Source organism: Macrobrachium nipponense, chromosome 11, assembly GCF_015104395.2.
Source record: "Macrobrachium nipponense isolate FS-2020 chromosome 11, ASM1510439v2, whole genome shotgun sequence".
NCBI classification, from domain to species: domain Eukaryota; kingdom Metazoa; phylum Arthropoda; class Malacostraca; order Decapoda; family Palaemonidae; genus Macrobrachium; species Macrobrachium nipponense.
Window position 1 is genome coordinate 40,425,750 of NC_061087.1, and position 19,114 is coordinate 40,444,863.

The 19,114-nt window shown below is 38.7% G+C and overlaps 1 protein-coding gene across 1 annotated transcript; it reads right to left on the reverse strand.

Annotated features, from left to right (window-relative positions):
* Window positions 1-6,517: 6,517 nt before the first annotated feature.
* Window positions 6,518-10,136, reverse strand: LOC135205467 (probable peptidoglycan muropeptide transporter SLC46). The gene is made up of 6 exons (XM_064236131.1): window positions 8,701-10,136; window positions 8,428-8,523; window positions 7,981-8,124; window positions 7,754-7,837; window positions 7,403-7,559; window positions 6,518-7,238 (listed from the first exon to the last, which is right to left on the reverse strand). Exons 1-6 carry the CDS (start codon window positions 9,701-9,703, stop codon window positions 6,767-6,769), a joined length of 1,956 nt encoding a protein of 651 aa, XP_064092201.1. The 5' UTR covers window positions 9,704-10,136; the 3' UTR covers window positions 6,518-6,766.
* Window positions 10,137-19,114: the final 8,978 nt, after the last annotated feature.

A 19,114-nucleotide genomic window follows, 5' to 3' on the forward strand; every position in this document is an offset into this window, starting at 1 on the left:
TTTGTCATTCATTGGTTTGTTTACCTTCCTTGTTTACTCTGAACATCAGTGCAGGATGATCAAGCCACAGATTATGTTTTATGAACAGTTTCATCGGTAAAAAAATGTCATTTGTGATTAATTTTGATTAAGATTCAAAGTCTCAAGTTCAATCCCCACAGAAAACATGAGTAATGAAAAAATGCAATAAAGATTTCTTAATTACTTCACAACTGTTTCTTGCAACTCATTATTTTTTAAAGATGAAAGATAAGCATCATTCTCAGTCCAAGTGGAATCTTTCTATTTACCGAAAGAATATCGAGAAAGATATGGAAATAAAAGATAAATCCTAATTATATTGGTGCTGGATGCTGTGTGGAGAGTTGTGAAAGATGTATCAGTACTGAATTCGTTATATACTTTTATGATTTAAATAAAGCTTGCAACACCACGGCCAACCCCCTTACAAAAAAAAAAAAGGATAGAAATGAGAGTGATTGGTTTGATGTGAAAAGCATTTCATATACAATGCCTTTTCACTATGCGAATGGTAAGAGCGATGAGAAAATTTAAAAAAAAAGATGATGTTCATAGCTTTGGAGTAAGAGGGAAGGTAGGATGAAAAGGCCGGCGCAAGAATACGATGCGCTTTCAAGTAATGAGAGCGAAGAGAACTTCCTGGAAATATTAGAATGGATGATAGGAAAAACGAAGATTTTGGCAGAAGGGTATTTAGTTAAAAATGAGGTGGATGATATGGAATTAGAATAGTGGTGATGTATACAAAGCACTGACTCAGTTTTGAAGAACTTTTAAATACTAAAATGAAAACGACCAATGGGTATACATAGAAATGTTTGGGGGAAATCGTTTGACTAGACCTTCTTTATAGATGTGAATGACGGCTGTGGAATCTGCTTGAAAGAACAAATGAAGTGAATTTTGCTGAGATTCGCTGTAGTATATATTGAGTAAGGATGGCTGAAAGAGTGAACATTTAGGAAAAAGACGTTGAGGTGACCAAAAGGTTAACAGTTGAGGAGCTCTCTCTATCTCTCTCTCTCTCTCTCTCTCTCTCTCTCTCTCTCTCTCTCTCTCTGAAGTCCTCAGCATTGAAGACAGTAATGTGCTACATCACACTGAATGGTTCCATTTTTCACTTACTTATGATGTTTAAAAAAAGATCCACCTCGCATATGTTTCTCATCATCGACCATGAAGCTAATATACCTTTTTAGTTTTCTGTAAAAGAAATCTATCGAGATGGCTATTTATCTGTTCGTCCGGACTTCTTTTGTCCGGCCTCGGATCTTGAACACTGCTGAGGCTAGAGAGCTGCTAATTGGTATGTTGAACATCCAACCTTCAATCATCAAACATACCAAATTGCAGCCCTCTAGCTTCAGTAGTTTCGATTTGATTTAAGGTTAAAGTTAGCCATGATCGTGAGTCTTGCACCGCTATAGGTGCCAAAACACAGGCCACCGCTGGGCCGTGGCTGAAAGTTTCATGGGTCGCAGATGACAGTTCTATGGGCCATGGCGAATAGTACAGAAAACTCGACTGCGGGGGAGAAACTTCGGCGCATTTTTTTTACTTTTGTTTTATTTTTATTACTATCTGATCTTTCTTGTTTCGTTGACTGCGTCAGTGAACTTTAGTCTGCTCGACATTAAACACCCAAGATTTCCTTTACAGTTGCCTTTGTGTCTCCATTTATACTCTCATTCTGGAATGACCATGTCTTCATCTGTCAACTCCGACCTTAAACATATGATCCAGGGTTGAGCAGTCAGTAATTTAGTCATATTGAGTGTCTTCAAAACTGGTACCAGTGCATGTGTAGAATAAACTTCAAGTATATTAGTTCAGTTCAGCTCCTCTCTCTCTCTCTCTCTCTCTCTCTCTCTCTCTCTCTCTCTCTCCCGTGTTATAAATCCTATTCCACCACACATACGCTTATCATTGTGTTGCAAAAGCTTCCCTGCAGATTAAGACAAAACAATTAAAAAATGAGAATAGACCACTTTGCAGTCTCCACATCAATCCTCTTTATATCATGTCATTCTCAGATTATTGCCAAACACAATTAGATCATAGTTTTTTAGGTAGATAAAGACAAGTTTATTGTACCAAGAATCTGGATAAACCCCAATGATAAATAGATACACGAAGTACTACAATAGAAAGACAATTATGAGTCAGTGACACATTTTTACCACTTGTAAGTGTTATAATGAAAAGCTCCAGGCTGATCAAAATCTTCGCTAGATCACAAAAAACTTCGCCATGAAAAAATATCTTTGAAAACTTCAAGGGATATTGTTAGTCTTCGTGGAATAAGCTTTGGCATTTTTTGTTCCAGTTTACTCCGGGTGTGTTTTCTTTTAAGAAATAAATGCATTGTGAAAACTATCTCTTTATCATTGCCAGCAGGAAGACACTTTCAAGTTCCCAGTTCAGGGTTTGGAGATATCATTGACTCTCCAGGAAAGTTCATAGAAAATATGCTTTGAAACCGTTATCCAAGACATTTCTCTCTCTCTCTCTCTCTCTCTCTCTCTCTCTCTCTCTCTCTCTCTCTCTCTCTCTACGATTTTAAGAATCTAAAACTCAATTTTCTTCACATAGTTCTGTGAGACTTCCATGCCAAGAAAAAGACCCACTGGCAACTGAACAAGGGCCTTGAATTGAATGACTAGGGTTATTAGGATTCAAGATATCCGAAGCTTCTTTTGAAGGTAGAAGTCTTCCAAGATACTACAGGCTACCTAGAACGTGACTACAGGTTCATTCAGACTAATTTTTCGTACACTTAATATATAGAATTATGATTCTTATGTCTTCATTAGAGTGTGAAAATATATCACACAAAACGGGTAGGTCATGAGACCCTTCCTTTAATTGTAGAGAAGCAGGACTCCTGTCAGGAGCCAGGAGGCATCCACCCAAGGCCGGATAATCACGCACAGGTTTATGTCTGCCCACGACCGTTCGACGGATGAGCATCCACATGTAAAGAGTAGAACTGTCAGTCGGACAGTCCCTCGAGGTCATTGGCCTCACTTCTCGCCCAGCCTTCGTCGTGACAGCACTATATGGCAGCGATGGAAACTCCGCTGGATGATGAGGAGTTGGAGCTATATATAGACTACCAGCTGCTGCGGCAGTTCACCTTAAAATAGGAAAGTAGCAAAAAGGTGTAAAAGATATGGTCTAAATATTGTATATTAAAGAGAGATGTCTATTCTCATACGATATTAATGAATAAGGTTAAATTAGACCTGGGGGTTGGTTAGTTATGGAGTGGACCATGAATCCTACTTTCATAAGTAACACCTTTCATAAAAAGGCAGGACACTTGCCTAGGCCTATACCAAATTGCATTTATCACATGGATATAGTTTTCATTTATTTATTATATGATGTGATTTGGACTCACGACGGTCTACAAAAAGCGATGCATGGTCTAACAACGAAATTAATTAGGCCTATACATCATTTATTCACATTCTGGTCGGAGCGGCTGAGATCCTTCCCAGGCGAAATCAGGCAGTGAACTGTCATAAAATCGTTGGTTACTCGTCCACACGTACGATCACCTGTCAGTCGGTCAAAAGAACTTTAGGTAATTCCATCAGTTCATCAGTTCTGGTGAGTGGACTGACTCCGCCCACAAACTGTCGTCCACTCGTACGTTTCAACGTCAGTTTCAATGAGCTGACAGGGAGGCTGACAGGTAAACCTGTGGTTGCTTGCTTGTATGGTGTTTTTATGTTGCATGGAATCAGTGGTTATTCAGCAACGGGACCAACGGCTTTACGTGACTTCCGAACCACGTCGAGAGTGAACTTCTATCACCAGAAATACACATCTCTCACTCCTCAATGGAATGGCCGAGAATTGAACCTGCGACCACCGAGGTGAGAAGCAAACACCAAACCAACCACGCCACTGAGGTGCTGTAAACCTGTGCATGAATACCTGGCCCAAGGGTAGACTTTGCCTTGAGGGTAGGGACCAAGACTTCATAGGGAAGGCATCCTTCTCGGAGGGTCTCTATCCTCTCCTCCAGAGATGTCTTACCAGGGGGAACAGGACATCAGAAGGGGGGCCGGTCCCTGTCCTGCTCCAGAACTGTCTTTCCAGGAGAGAGGCAGGGCTCTTGAAAGGTCGGAATTCATCCCTGGAGGAGGGTTTCACTATGTGGGTGAGGGCCAAGTCTTCTAGGGAAAGGTATCCCTAAAGTAGGAATTCCAGCTCTTCCCAAGAGGATACTTCTCAGAGGAAGCCGAGGCATCTCCAAGAGGGAGGCAGGGCTTCTGCTAAACAGTGAAGCAACTCCAGGTCCTCCTCCAGGGCTACCTTCCCTGAATTTGGTTCTCACCTCAAAAGTCAAAAGTGAGGGCAAAAACTCCCTTGGGAAAGCATTCCTGGAGAAGATCTACAGGTTTCCCAAGGGATGCCTTCCCAGAGGGAGTCAGGGGACCCCTCTCCTCTAGTGCTGCCTTCCTAAGAGGGAGACAGGGCTCCCACCAGGCTTCCTGGGTAAAGTATCCTTTTAGGTAGGTATCCAGACCTTGTGGACGCCATGTGAATGGTGAGCACCCCTGGGAGCACTTCTCATGGAAGGCAGCCATGGAGGAGAGGCTTCTACCTGGGCTGGATATCCAAGCTGTCCTGAGGACGGAAGACCAGAAAAAGATCCCCCGTATAGGCAGGGGGGCACTAAGAAAAGCAGCCCCAAAGTATGTCCATCCGGCCAGGAATATATCCCATGGGTCCCCTGGAAGGGTAGCCACAAAGGAAGGCCTCCTATCTGAACAGGAACCCAGAGAAGGTTGCCCAAGGAGCAAGGAATATTTCACTCCAGACTGAAGTCGTTCAGGAGGTTACATGATGCGGCTGTGTCAGTGTTGGCTAATCTGTTTGTTAGTAGGCATTCTGATTGTTATTATTGTACAATATTTCCATAACGAACAATGAATTAAGAAACTACGCCAATCCCTCGTTGGCTGACTGTACATCATTATTTGCAGGTTTGATCAATACATTCTGAGAGCACAAAATATATGAGGTTCACTGATTTTTGTTTTTTTTTACTATCTCCCGAACAACAGTCATATGATAGACAAAAAACATTATATGCCCTAAAATAACGGCCACGTTTACTGAGTTATCTCGTCTTTTTAGTCATTGGCATGTATGCCTACATGTCAACTAGACGGAATGCACTCATATTATATGGACTTTCCATTATTTAGATTACTTACTGATGTACACATAAAACCATATTGATTATTAATCCCTTGATTTAAATTCATGGCTTATTATTGGTTTTGAGAAAGATGAGCTAATGCACGATCAGCGGAACATAAAAACAAGACTAAGGTTAACAAAGAACAAATCTGTTCGTTTTTAAAGTAAAACCGTATCGAATTATAGATCCAAGGAATTTTTCTCTGTATTTATGGGTGTTTCCAAGGAATGATACAGGTGAATATGTGAAGCTAACATGCAAGTAATCTTAACTTGATTTTAACGCAACATAGATTGATGAAAAAATCTTAGATGTGACATTATCGTTTATCGTACAATTCTAAACGTCTCCTGATACATAAAGAATGCGAATACACGTACAACATTTGTCACACAGTCTCAGAAGCCAGGAAGAACTGATGTACCCCAAAAGGATTCGGATAGTTGCGTCAATATGTCAGCGAGAGAATTTGTTAAAAGATTTTCCCTATAATCTTTGTTTTTACTACTTAGGTGAGTTTTTCGACTAACGAGGAGGAGGTCGAAGGTGTGAATGCTGTCCGGGTTCATGTGCGTTTCCCTGTAGGGAGATAAACACTCACGAGAGCGTAACAAGAGATGTATAAAGAGAGCAACTGGCTATATAAATAGAGGCTGATGTTGAGATCGCTGTAATATAGAGTTACTAATTGAAGTAACCCGCTGAACCCGCTTCAGTAGGGCACTTAAAATCACTGTTAAATTTGTCGCAGATTGCTGACATGGCCAATTCCTTCCTTATGAAGTTGGAAGCGATTTCATACGTGAGTAATGAACCTCAAATGCTCCTAGATATGCATTGTTATGTACATAATTCATACCAAATTAACTAATTTAATTAATAATGATAAGGTCCGAGTAGATATTTCTTGTTTGTCAGCCACGGGTAGGGGATAGGGAAGATAAGGGAGACATGACACATTCATCTTCCTATTGTAAACCTGTTTGTCCGACCTGGGCGGGGCGGGTTAAGTAGGGGATCGAGAAGGGCAGCTCCGGGTTTCAGTGCAGTATAGCGCGCCGTCAAGCTCGTTTATAATAATTCAAAGAAAATTGATACAGTTATGGTCAATGCATGCATGCATACGGGATTTTGTGCTTGCATGTGGATATCCCTACTTTCATAAACGTTAATATGCAAATTAACATTATTTTACGTAGTATTCATATTCAGGTTTATTTAATTTTGATCACAGTCGAGGTAACAAAAAAACTATCATCAATAATTTAAGATGTTTAATATATCACAGCCATCGTTTCCGACTTTATAACCGATACCAATCTGCTATGGCAAAAAATAATGCGACTAGATTCTCACTCAGTTTTGTCGTATAAATTTTTCTTCCAGAAAATACCAGCTACATCTACGAGCTTCATATCACAGTAAAAGATCAGTCTGAGGTAGGTTAAGTATAGTATGCGCTCTAGACAGACGGGGATCGAGTCGTTTAGATATTCAAATGTTTCCATGACCTTTACCACAATTTTAGTTGCCAGCAGACGTCATGGAATCCAGTTTACCAGTGCCTTCGGACAGATCAGGAATCGCCGTTCCAGTGGAAAGCTCGTTTATGTCGATGGAAAGCTTGGAAATGCTTGGCAGTGGATCAACAACGTTGGTGTTTGATACGTTGCTAAGTGCCTTCCTCCCGAAAGCTTTCTTCAGAGAGCGTTTTAGACCTTGCATGAACTTTGCCTTGAGAGATGCAGTAAATGAGGTTTGAGTTGTTGCCAGTGCGGGTCCTTCTCCCTGCCCTTGATGCTGCTCTGCAAAACTGGGCAGGTAGGAGGAAGTCATTCCTTGGTAGGGCATTATTTCCAAAGCCAGTGACTCAGACGCCAGCCACCGAGAGTCTGTTCTGAACACGAGGGTCTTATCCTTGACGGGCTTTGTGACCTCCTTCGGCTTGGCTCCTTCGATGTCATATTCACGGGTTTTATTTCCGGCGATGATGAGGCTGGAAATGAAAAAGCGACAGACTTAGAGAAAAGGTTTGTGAACGTCTATTAAATACGACTACATCTTTTAAGAAAGCTTCTCGTTTCACTTCTAATACTCGAAGGGTTAAGAATGTATATCAAAAGCAGTGAGTGATGATAACCCGGACTACGTGATGCTCACCTGAACAGAGCTATCATGAGGACGCTGAACGCTGCTCCCAGGAGGAAGTGAGCGGCGGGGAAGTCGCCGACGGTTGCATGATACACGGCCGTGTACACTCCGTAGTTCATCATGGGCATCATGCCATCCAGGGCACCCAGCACAGCAGATACTTTACCTGATTTAGGAAAGAAAACAAATACATTGATGACTGCTACTGGCATTTTTTAAAGTAAGCCAATAAGAAAGAAAAGAAATACGTTGACTGCTATACTAGCATTTTTAAAATTGGATGTCTTCGAATGAATTCATGTTTAATTGGAGCTTTTATTTCCAAGTAAAAAAAGAAAAAGTTGATATACGCAAAATTACCTATTTCATCATTGGTGACAAACTTGGTCAGCATGGCTCTCTGAGCGATGGTGCAGGAATTGAGAAGCAGTGCGGCAACGGGAGCTGTCAAGAAGAAGTGTTCAAGTGAGCATGATTTCATACAAAACATTTTGGAAATTTGAAGTCACATTGAAGGTCACTTGATACTCGTTAATTATCCTGAAAATATTGATAATATTGTGAACTTGAGCTAAGATCAAGCTTACCGAGCCATATTAGGAATCTCTGCGTTTCAGAGATGCAACCATAGATGCTGTATTCCAAGACTCCCGACAAGGCTCCGACTATGGCCAGAATATTGTCTGAGACGCCGAAGTATCCGCTGAGAAGAGGCACCGCCACCAGGGATCCTGAAAATGATGAGTATAATGAATTAGCTTTATCATGAGTAGATACTCTGAATGTTCGGCCTCTCATGTCCTATTTTTATTGGCGTCTGTTGCAGCGCCATCTTTTTACATTTCCGAATTTTTCTTTTATTTCTCGGAGAGATTTTAATCTATCTTTCTAATCAGGTATCATTGTTTATCGGTACCGCCTGCTGTAAATTCCGAAAAAAAAAATTTGTTCTTTGTAAATATTCATCTTGATTCGCTTCTAATTTGTTTGTCCAATGATTTCATTTTAGCTTTAAAGAAAAAAAGAATTCTTACCGGTGGTAGCCATGAGGTTTTTGTAAGTGACCCAGAGGCTGTAATCGGTGGCTTCCCAACCCAAGACGTGACGTGTAAAGGCAAACACGTAAGGAGCTGTTGACAAGAACAATACTTGATCAGTCATCTATTTTTGGCGATATTGTCCTACATCCTCAAAAGTATAAAGTATTATATGGTCATTGCATTAAACGTGTTCTCTTATTTTAATCTCCATGGAAGATGCAATATTAAAGAGATAATCTTCAAATCGAGTGAAGAGATAGGACTTACATCTCGTGAGGCGTCTTAGAAGGCTGGTGAAGATGAGTAGAAGGATAAGCGCCCTAGTATTTCCCTCTCGTTTCCTCAAGGTTGACTTGAAACTGTCAAGGATGCGCCGGGGATTAAAGAAGTCCTTGATCATAGTTCTGACGGTAATTTCTTGTTGACTCTGATTAGCGGCTTTCGATGCATTTGATTCCAGACCATAAACTACCGCAATGCTGTCCCTCATGCTCAAGACAGTTTTCTGAGAACTCTCGCTTCCAGTCTTTTTGGCAAAAGGTCCATGACTCTCCGGGAGGATGACGATGATGTAAATGACAGCGATGAGGGAAAACACCAGGGAGGTCGCGAAGAGGGGAACGTAGCCGCCCTGGTTGTAGATGTAGGTCCCGAGCAGAGTCCCGGCAGGGCCACCCAGGAACCAGATGCTGTTGGCCAGTCCGACTCTCGATGTACGTGACTCCTCCGACGTGACATCCCCGACGTAAGAATTAGCTGCTGTCAGAAATGAAACGGTGCCGCCCCCTAGTGTATCGAGAAAGGTGACGAGTAACAACAATTCCACTGGCCATGATGGCACGAATGATGCTAAAAGGTAACCGGCAGCATGAAGGAGGTGGCCTATTTGTACGGCCACCAAGGGCACCTTTCTGCCGTACTTGTCGCTCCAGGCTCCCATGAACAAGATGAAGAATAGGGGCAGGACAGCGGCGATGATACCGTTGTAGAGAGCAAAGACGCTGTATTTTTGCTGGACCTGCACGCTGGCATCGGGCTCTGCTTTGAGGTCGCGACACACTTCCTCTGAATATCCAGCGCTCATTCGACAAACTCGGTCCATTTGAAGGTTCTCGATGTAGACGTGCATATTGGAGAACGCCAGTCCGTCCAGGAGCATGAGAGGCTCAACGGTTATGGAAGAAAACACTTTTGTGGCCAGAGTTTTGAACCTTGAAAATGTTGGTTTGCTCTTCAGCATTTTTGGCCTTTGTTCTGTTGGTGTAGACATCCTGATGTTTCTTTCCTGTTGACACACTATTGCAAGTCTTCCAACGATTTCCGATGTCTAATATCAGCATAAGCTAAACTGACAGTACTAATTTTTTCGGCCTACTGAAAGCTATTTTGCTGATTTTATTGGCTGAATAAATAAATTATTAAATTAAATAAATTAAATAAATATACTATATGAATTAAGTCACTCAAATTTTACATTCTTCTTCTTCTGCTATCCTTTGCAAGACTGAGACCTCATTGGATCGGTACCCATTTATATACCGACAAAGGTCCGCTAGACGGGGCATCGCTCTGACGTCAATGGAAGAGGGAAACGGGCCCGGCAGTGATTATGCTCTAGCCAACATACCTACCATACCCCGGTACCCTCCTCCCGCCTAATCCACGACTCCCGGGGAGAGGGCCGGTGGTCTCCGGCGTAACTCTGTTCCAGCTATATACGCTTACCCCTCTCAAGATTTAAGAGTGAAAGCTTGCTACTTTGCCGGGACGAAGCAGGGGAATAATGATTCATTGTGGTATCATGAGGATTTCAAATCAATGTAATACTCACGACAGAAGTGGAAGTGCTTTTTCCGTTCTCCAAACTTCTTCTTCTCCTCGTATAAAACTTGTGGTATTCAGCGCCTGGTCAGTTCTCCCTCTTCAGTGTGATCATATTGTTTTTATAAAGGTTACTTCCGCATTTCCTGATTAGCACAAATAAAACTGCCCCAGTTTTTTTTCTTAGCAGCTTATGAGTACCATGATGATCATTTTAGTTATTTTCTAAGGAACGTACACTTTTCAGGTCTTACCGACGAAATCGAAAGGAAAAGACCAAGTTATTATGAAAGTGATGAAGTGACCTTAATTTTTTTTTTCAAGAAACTACCTTTGACATCTAATTTTTTATATTACTCGTTTAAATAACCTTGGCCCATTGCACAACGGTATTTTACCATTGGTTTCCCCGCATTTATTAGCATTCATCGCGCGACCCATTAATAAAGATGTTCATAATTTCATCTCACTTCTCTTCTCGGGGGATTCCTTTTAAAACCTTAATGAATGAAGCCTCTCTGAAATGCAACCAGCATTGTTCACCTCGTAATTCAAGTTGCATTCAATATATCCAAAATATATATTTTCATTCTCGGTAGCTGTGTAAAACTCCTATGATATCTTGTTCGATAACTTGGCATTGTTTCAAGATATAAAGCGAAACTCTTCTTTTACGCAAAAAAAAAAAAAAAAAAAAAAAAAAAAAAAAAAAAAATTCGACACACTCTTACCTACACTGCATACCATTCAAGGTTAACTGAAGAAAACAGGCTTATATCTGCTAACGAACTTTGATGAGATATTCTATTATTCATTAATGGGTAAGAAGTAGGTCAGTAAAAACCTAATAATATGTCATTAATTGCCGAAGATGGTTTCTGTTCAGGAATTTCTGGGTGAACAACAACTCGGACACTAGAAAATACAGATTTTGAAAACTAACGCTTGCAATACTCAAGGGGAACACCGTGGTAACGTCTCAGATTCCAGGTCTTAAGTCAAGTTTCGTCACAGCGCATAGAAGGCTAATGTGGGCGTTTCTCTCACGACGAATATCTTGGGGCCATATTATTTCCTTCTCAGTAATTAATATAAATAAATAGCGTTCTGAATTTTAAAGCCGGCCCGGATTTCTCTCTCTCTCTCTCTCTCTCTCTCTCTCTCTCTCTCTCTCTCTCTCTCTCTCTCTCTCTCTCTCACATATTTTAACTCTTTAAAATCCATTAGTGGAGAATTAAAGTTTTAAAATATTGCGCCATGGTATTTGTATACAAGTTTATTTGCCTATTTATTGAGCATAACATTTAAGATACGCTGCATTCTGAGCGAGTTCCTCTGAATGAATAAATATGCATAATGCATACATATCAAATAAAGAATAATTAGTTTGATTACGATAGAACACATTGAATTTCAACTGGCTTCATTGAGCACGAACCAGAGCTTCCGACGATGTCTTAAAAGCGTAATGAAAGAACACAAGTTATCTGACGTCAAAATCTTGAGAGAATAAGTAACGTACTTTGGCATTTAGAACGAAATCCCCGATTGCTTACTGTTGTTGTTAAAGGTTTGTTGGAAAGAGTCGACTCATACTTTTATACGTCACCAGTGACTTAGTATGCAACTCACAGCGTAACATGAGCCACAGAAATTCTTTCCTGCCTTGTGAGTCAACTCCTTTTTTAGGCAAGAGCGGGACCCTTATTTCTTTCGCATCAGTTCGTTGACTTATTGACTGAATAATTCTCAAATGACCTCATCTTGAAACTTCGTCATGTGTTACACCTAGTCTTATTTTTCACCCCTTGAGCTCTCTCAAGACTTGGACACTGTAAACATTTCCTTAACCAATAAACAGTAGTGATAATCATTATTTTTTTCAATGCTTTTGCTTCTTGTGATGAGTCTGCAAACACAAGATCTTTGTGCAAACCTATGCCCTTCTCCGCCCTGGCTGCGATCCATCATCTTCGACTATCTACTAGGTACACAATTTCCTGCGTAGATTAACACGGCAGAATTTCGTTTTTTCCCGGGATCGATCTCAGGACTCTTGCTGGTGTGGTAACGCTAGACCTACTCAGCTCATTTACAGCAATTCTCTAACAGCAAAATAAGCATTGCGCCTAGAAGTACTATACAGAATCACGTCTTCCTGGTTCTCATGGGTGGTTAAGTCCCCAATTGATGCTCCAGTTGCTCGGGGCGCGAAAAATAAGGGGATCTGTTTGGCACTGAAGAGAACAGGACCTCCTTCCTGAAATGAAGATGTTCTTCTTGCGGCCTTGGCGAAACTGAGCTAAATTCAGAAGTTCCTAACAATAGATATCACCGTATCTGGACAAACATAAAAATATACACAAAGTATATATATATATATATATATATATATATATATATATATATATATATATATATTGTGGCGAAGTGCCAAGTATTCGGTTACTACACTTACCATTCATTAATTGTTACCTCACAACAGCCAGACACCTGAACCCTCATCACAGGTACTAAACGACTGAATACTCTAAAGGCAACAGTGATCCCTTAACAACTTACCAGTAATGGATAAAATCAGACTAAGTTCATCAAAACAGGTGTGAGGTAATCTTGTAAGTAATTAAATTAATCAAAGGGCATCACTCCATCAACAACTTTAAAAGTCTAAGTATTGCCCTGATTTCAGAAGTCTAAGCACTTCCCTGGTTCTAAGTCACTTCAAGTAAATTGAAGGAAAACAGATCAATTACCACTCTATGTTCTACCTAACAAATACAATCAATATACTGGTTTAAATGAAAACACTTATCAAACTTTAAAATACAAAAATTTATGATCAAACTCAAAATTATAAGTGAAATTCACAATATCAGGAAAAATTACTGTTACTTGAATACAAAGTAAAGTTTAATCAATTCTTGAATTAATTAAGTAAAATTAAATCAAAATTAATTTATCACAAAATTCAAGAAAATTCATTCAATTGAAATTGAAAAGTGTTAGGTAATAATTGAAATTTGGAAATTAATTCACAAGTGCTAAACAACAATAAAACTTGAAAAGAATTCTTAGTAAATGCAAATTAATTCACAAGTGTTAAATTCAATTAAATGTGCAACGATTAAGTAATGAAAATAACTAAGTTAATTAAATTGTGAATGCAAATGAAAACAGAAAAAATATGGAGAATACCAAAATTGAAAAAAACACTAATCACACAAAACATAAAATAAAAACACACACTTCAATAAGAATATGGATAAGTGTACCAAAATAAACACTTCAATAAGAAAATGGATAAATGCACTTCAAATGAAACAAACACAAAACAAAAAAAATTGCAATGTGTAAAAATGTAAATTGTTTTTCAGCAAATGTAAATATTGGTTTAAATTTTTACCAAACTTCTGTAACTATTAGTTATTAGTTTTTTCCAAACCACTGTTACTATTAGTTATTAGTTGCAACTAATAAAAATATAACACTTTACCTTCTTGGTATACCAATTTTCTTTCTTTGCTGCAGCTTGTTTCACACTATCACAAAAACAGGCACCGTTACACACACAATGTTTGTTCAGATTCCACAAAAAGCACTAAATAATACTAATAACTAAGAAATATCAAATCTGAAATCTACAAGTTACGAGTGACCAATTTACGTTATGTTAATATCAGTTATGGAGAGAGAGAGAGAGAGAGAGAGAGAGAGAGAGTGAGAGAGAGGGAGAGATGTAAATGCTTTGGGGATTTAAGCCTGAGTAAACTCTTTCAATTTGCACAAGAGCTGGGCAGTGATCTGGCCCAAAACGTTTTGGGCAATGAGAAAGATGATGCAATGCTTCTAGAAGCTTCGAACATGAAGTAACTTTACAGAAAAAGTGTGAAATCTGCACGTGGTTTTGGCAAAGAGGTACGCGTATGAAACCAGTTACAGTCATGTATGTATTAGCTTAACAAAGACACGTACCGGATCGAGACAGAAATCGAGCGATAATTAAGATTGACATGTTTTTTATAAACAACACGGAGACTCGAGTTCCTCTAATCTAGAGGCGATGAAAAGTTACGAAAACAACTCTAGCTTCAAACGGACAAAGATAATCTCTCTCTTTCTTTACATTCTATGTTATATATTCTTTTACATTATGTTATGTGAAATCTGAACACACATTCTAAACACCCTAACTAAGGAATCTGAAAAAATGTTGCAAAACTCTATATATAACATTTTATACAGTCAATGAGGGGATATATGTGTTTTGAAAGTAGCAACATATAATATATATATATATATATATATATATATATATATATATATATGTATATATATATATATATATAATGTATGTATACAATTATTTCAACGTATATATGTATTTACTGCATATAGAAAGACCTCTCGAAAGGAAGAACCTGCATAAGATAGGTACGCAGTAATAAGTATAGTAACAAAACTCCAGTTTGAGGCCTCACAGAATTGTCATTTTGATCTTTACAAATGTATTATTGGCAATATTCATATGGTAAATTATGTATCATGCGTATTTGAAATATGAAATTTGATACAATGTATTTGGGAGACACAGCCCATGCGTAGGCCTGTGAATTAGGTCATCAGTATTATAAACGGCCTTGCTAAAGCAATATGGAAAAGGTGGAAACTTAATAGGTCTGGTAACTTACTGTTGGCCTCTGCTAAGGTTACAAAAGATTTGATCATTCAAACAGCAGTTAAACGTCATCAGAAACCTGCTTGATTCGATGTTTTCGCTTCGGTAGACTGACTCCTGGTTATCGCTCTCATAGATATATAATCGCACTCCTGTTTTACCCCGAAGTGAATAAGAACGCCTCTCCTGGCATTATAACGAATATTTACTAGCATGTACAAACTTCATGACTTAAACATTCAATATATTTGTAAAAAAAAAAAAAAAAAAAAAAATTTCTACTGGCGATAATATGTAATAGCTTTTGGAAATGCATAATACAAACTATTGTTGTCAGCGAGCCCATTCATTCCACATCATTAACAAAAAACAAAGTGGGAAAGTAATAAATGGCTCTCATTGTAATAAAAGGCTAAAGTAACCATCTACGTTTGCTCAGTTCTTTAAACTTCTTCTTGTCATCCTCTTATTATCCATTCTCTAAATAACTTTTTTCTAAGCTGCAATAAATTGCCAAAGGCTGGGATGTAGGCACGCCATGACCTTTGAAGAGCACCTTGGCAACTTTCCACGTAACTGCTGCTATGAATCGTAAGTATGTTGTGTTGTCTCATGAGCGTTCTAGTGTCAGGAATAGGAAATCTGAGTTGACTCTCCGTTTTTAACTGTCTTCACCTCTTTCTCAGCAGATGAACGCAATTTCGAAATAACTTCTTAGGGCGGCGTCCCATAAAACCGACATCGAAGAATACAATTTTTCCCTTCAGTTTCCATGAAGGTTTAGATTCCCGCATGACTAGATCAAAACAACAATCTCCCTTTTACCCTCATTCAGGAGCTCTCTTTAAAAAAGAAAAAAAAAAGAAAAAAAGGAGGGGGCCTGTTTCTCCCTTTCTCTTGACCGAGACAAACCTACCTTCTCCTCATGGCAGTTGACCTTTTCTGATGTGCCAAAATTTTATTCTCTCTCTCTCTCTCTCTCTCTCTCTCTCTCTCTCTCTCTCTCTCATAACTGTCAAGTTTGGTGGAGGGACAGAGGCTATGCATATTTTCGTTGTAATCATTTCCAGACCTTCATCTCTCTAGACTGCTTCCTTAACGTTTATTTCATAGCTTTTCATCTATACTCTTTTTTCCATCTGTCCATCCGCCTGTGGTGGTCGCGCATGGTAACACTGCGTCCCGGGCTTTACATAGTTACGCTATGTGTAAGTTTTAGGTAAATAAAGGATATCTTCGTGTACATTTGCAACTGAAAAGTGTTTTAATAATTTACTGTATGCGAATCACACCGTTAATATTCGAAATAGGATATTATTATAATTGTTGAATGTAAGCTGTATGTAACTATCTAAAACCCGGGACGCAGTGTTACCATACGCAAACACCACAGGCGGGTGGACAGATGGAAAAAAAACCGAGTATAGTTTATGTTTGTATGTGACACTTTGAGGAGAAGGTCGTTGATGAAATCATCTCACACGGTCCATCAGCACTTACCTGTCCCAACCCGGAAGAGGATAGACTACAATGTCTCCCTGCCACGTCTTTCTCCCGGCGACGTCACTTCTCACTCTTTCTCAACACCAATAAGTATAATTTCGAAAATATTAAATGTTTCCCCGGGACTGGCTACGCCGAGTGACGCAGCTGGTGTAGGACAAGTTTGTGCAGTCTTCTTGTGTGTGGTTCTTGTTTGCTCTCGTTTCTCAAAGCTCGATTTAAAGATTATGATTCATTTCTGCCCTGCAATTCAGAGAAGTGCTTCTTGTCGTCTGAGTTGTCTCCTCTCGTTCGGTAAGAGTAAAACGGAAAGGTTACTAAGCTTCAGTTCTGTGAATCAGGGTCGGAAAAGACCTAAGATGTATGTTGAATTTTACCGATCGGTATCCGGGAAGACATTATACAGCTTTTAGCTAGCATGATATATAATATATATACCATATACATATATATATATATATATATATATATATTTATATATATATTTATATATTATATATAGATATAATATAATATGTATCGAAAATTATATCGATATAGATATATATTATATTTATAGAAATAAGATACATACTGATCAAGTTTCGGACGAAGGACATCCAAAGAATATATAAATGTGAGTTATTTGTGTATACATATATTACGTACACACACACACACACACACACACACACACACACACACACACATATATATATATATATATATATATATATATATATATATATATATATATATATATATATGCGTGTAAAGACATTCGCAATGCATTGCATTACTTTATGGCTATGCAAAACGAGTTGTAAAGAACGCGTGACCCTGAGAGTATGATCTGCTTTGGTTGTGCTCTCTTTCCAAAGCGGTCTTTTTGCTTGTTTATACACCTGCTTATAACTCATAAATGATCCCGAGCTCATGAATCGTTTAGGCTGTTCTGTGAAGACAAGAATTTTTATTTTTTATTTTTTTATTTTTGTGCCTCTCTTACATATGACGTCCATACGTGTCACGAACGGATGTTGAAGGATGAGTGACTTGGCTTGAACTGTCTGAGGATGTCTCAGTCTGTTGCTTATTAGCACTTATTGGTCGACTGCCGATTTTTCAAGCAATAGAGGCGCACAGTATTCTACATTTCTTTTTTTGTATCGTTGAACAACAATGAAAATCGATACTGATATTGGCTGCGGAACACTAAATTTTTTCGTGCAAACATTTTTTCCCAGAACTCGACTAATGACTTCGTTTCAGTTATTTACTCTGGTTTTATTTTGCCAGCACAGTTCTTCAGGTGGATAATATATTTTCATGCGATCGACTGTATGCCAGAAAAGCGAGCATTTTTCAGATAAAAAAGAAATGAAAGAAAGGTTATAGAGGGGTTGTCTGTGTATATAAGAATGTATTAATGCATTTGCATTTAAAATACTTTTGTATGTACGTATGTATGAATGCGTATTTGTTAATGCATCCCTTCATCTTTGCTGTTCACTATTGAAATTCTTTGTAATGTCTCGTACATATGAAAAGTAATGCTTTTCAGTGCTTCATTGACTTGCTTGAATTATGACAATTCAACTTTAAATCTGCTTCCATTTTTCCTGACTAATCTTGCCAAAAAGCATTCTCAGCGCATGGCATATTTCATCATAAAGCAAATAATGGTCTCACAGTTACTCTTTTGTAATTTCCGTCCCTTCGGCCGCTACATACTTTGGCACTGATGCCATTTCCGAGTCAAGTCTCTTAGGTAAGTTAAGAAGTTTCTTGTCCTCCGGGCGAAGACCAAACCTGAATTGATGAAATCCCCCAGCGAAAGCAATCAAACAATAGATGAAACGCAAGTGATAAATCCAGCTATTTTCATTCGGGTACAGATGGGATGACCAATGGAAGGGTTAAAGAAAAATATGATTTATTTAGTTAAGACTTATACTCTGAATATCAAAGGCAAGGCAATTAAACTATTATTTAATTTCAATATACTACTTGTTCTTGGTCTTAGAAATATCAGTCGATCAAAAAGTTCGATCCTACAAAACTTTTGGTTGAAAATTTTTTTTATGTAACTTAAGGTCAATGAATAAGTCAAAATTACCTTATGGTATTCCTCATTTACCAATTCTCTCTCAGTATCGCTCCAAGGAAATTACTGCTGCTAGCTTTTTCTTTCGTCGGTTTAGTTCACAAGATGTCCTGCATGGTGGGGAAAAAATCAATATATATATATATATATATATATATATATATATATATAAGTATAAATAAAGGTGGCTTATACCTTTATTCATGCATTAATCACGTTCCAGACTTTACGTTGATTCAGTTTTTTTTATATATATATATATATATATATATATATATATATGTGTGTGTGTGTGTGTGTGTGTGTGTGTGTGTGTGTGTGTGTGTGTGTGTTGATAGCTCCTGCAGGACAATTAATAGATATTATATGGAGCATTGTAATGCATGTCATGTTATACCTGATGGAATGCCCCAGCAGTGTTGGTGTGTTTAAGCAAACTCCGGGGGAGATGAACACTTGTCAGGACATTCCAAGTCGTTTGTAGACAGGAGCTGTCTCAGAGAACGAAGAAGAATTCAGGTTGGAAAATCTGGGTAGCTCACGTAATCGCAAGTGTTGACCCCGTTGACCTGGATCATATCACGGGACTTCTACGT

Excerpts from the sequence above, each read along its gene's own strand:
- LOC135205467 (XM_064236131.1), bottom strand. The coding sequence starts at position 9,703 with ATGTCTACACCAACAGAACAAAGGCCAAAAATGCTGAAGAGCAAACCA. Across the intron at positions 8,524-8,700 it reads TCTAAGACGCCTCACGAGAT|CTCCTTACGTGTTTGCCTTT; the intron begins GTAAGTCCTATC and ends TCTTGTCAACAG. Across the intron at positions 7,239-7,402 it reads CTCATGATAGCTCTGTTCAG|CCTCATCATCGCCGGAAATA; the intron begins GTGAGCATCACG and ends TTTCATTTCCAG.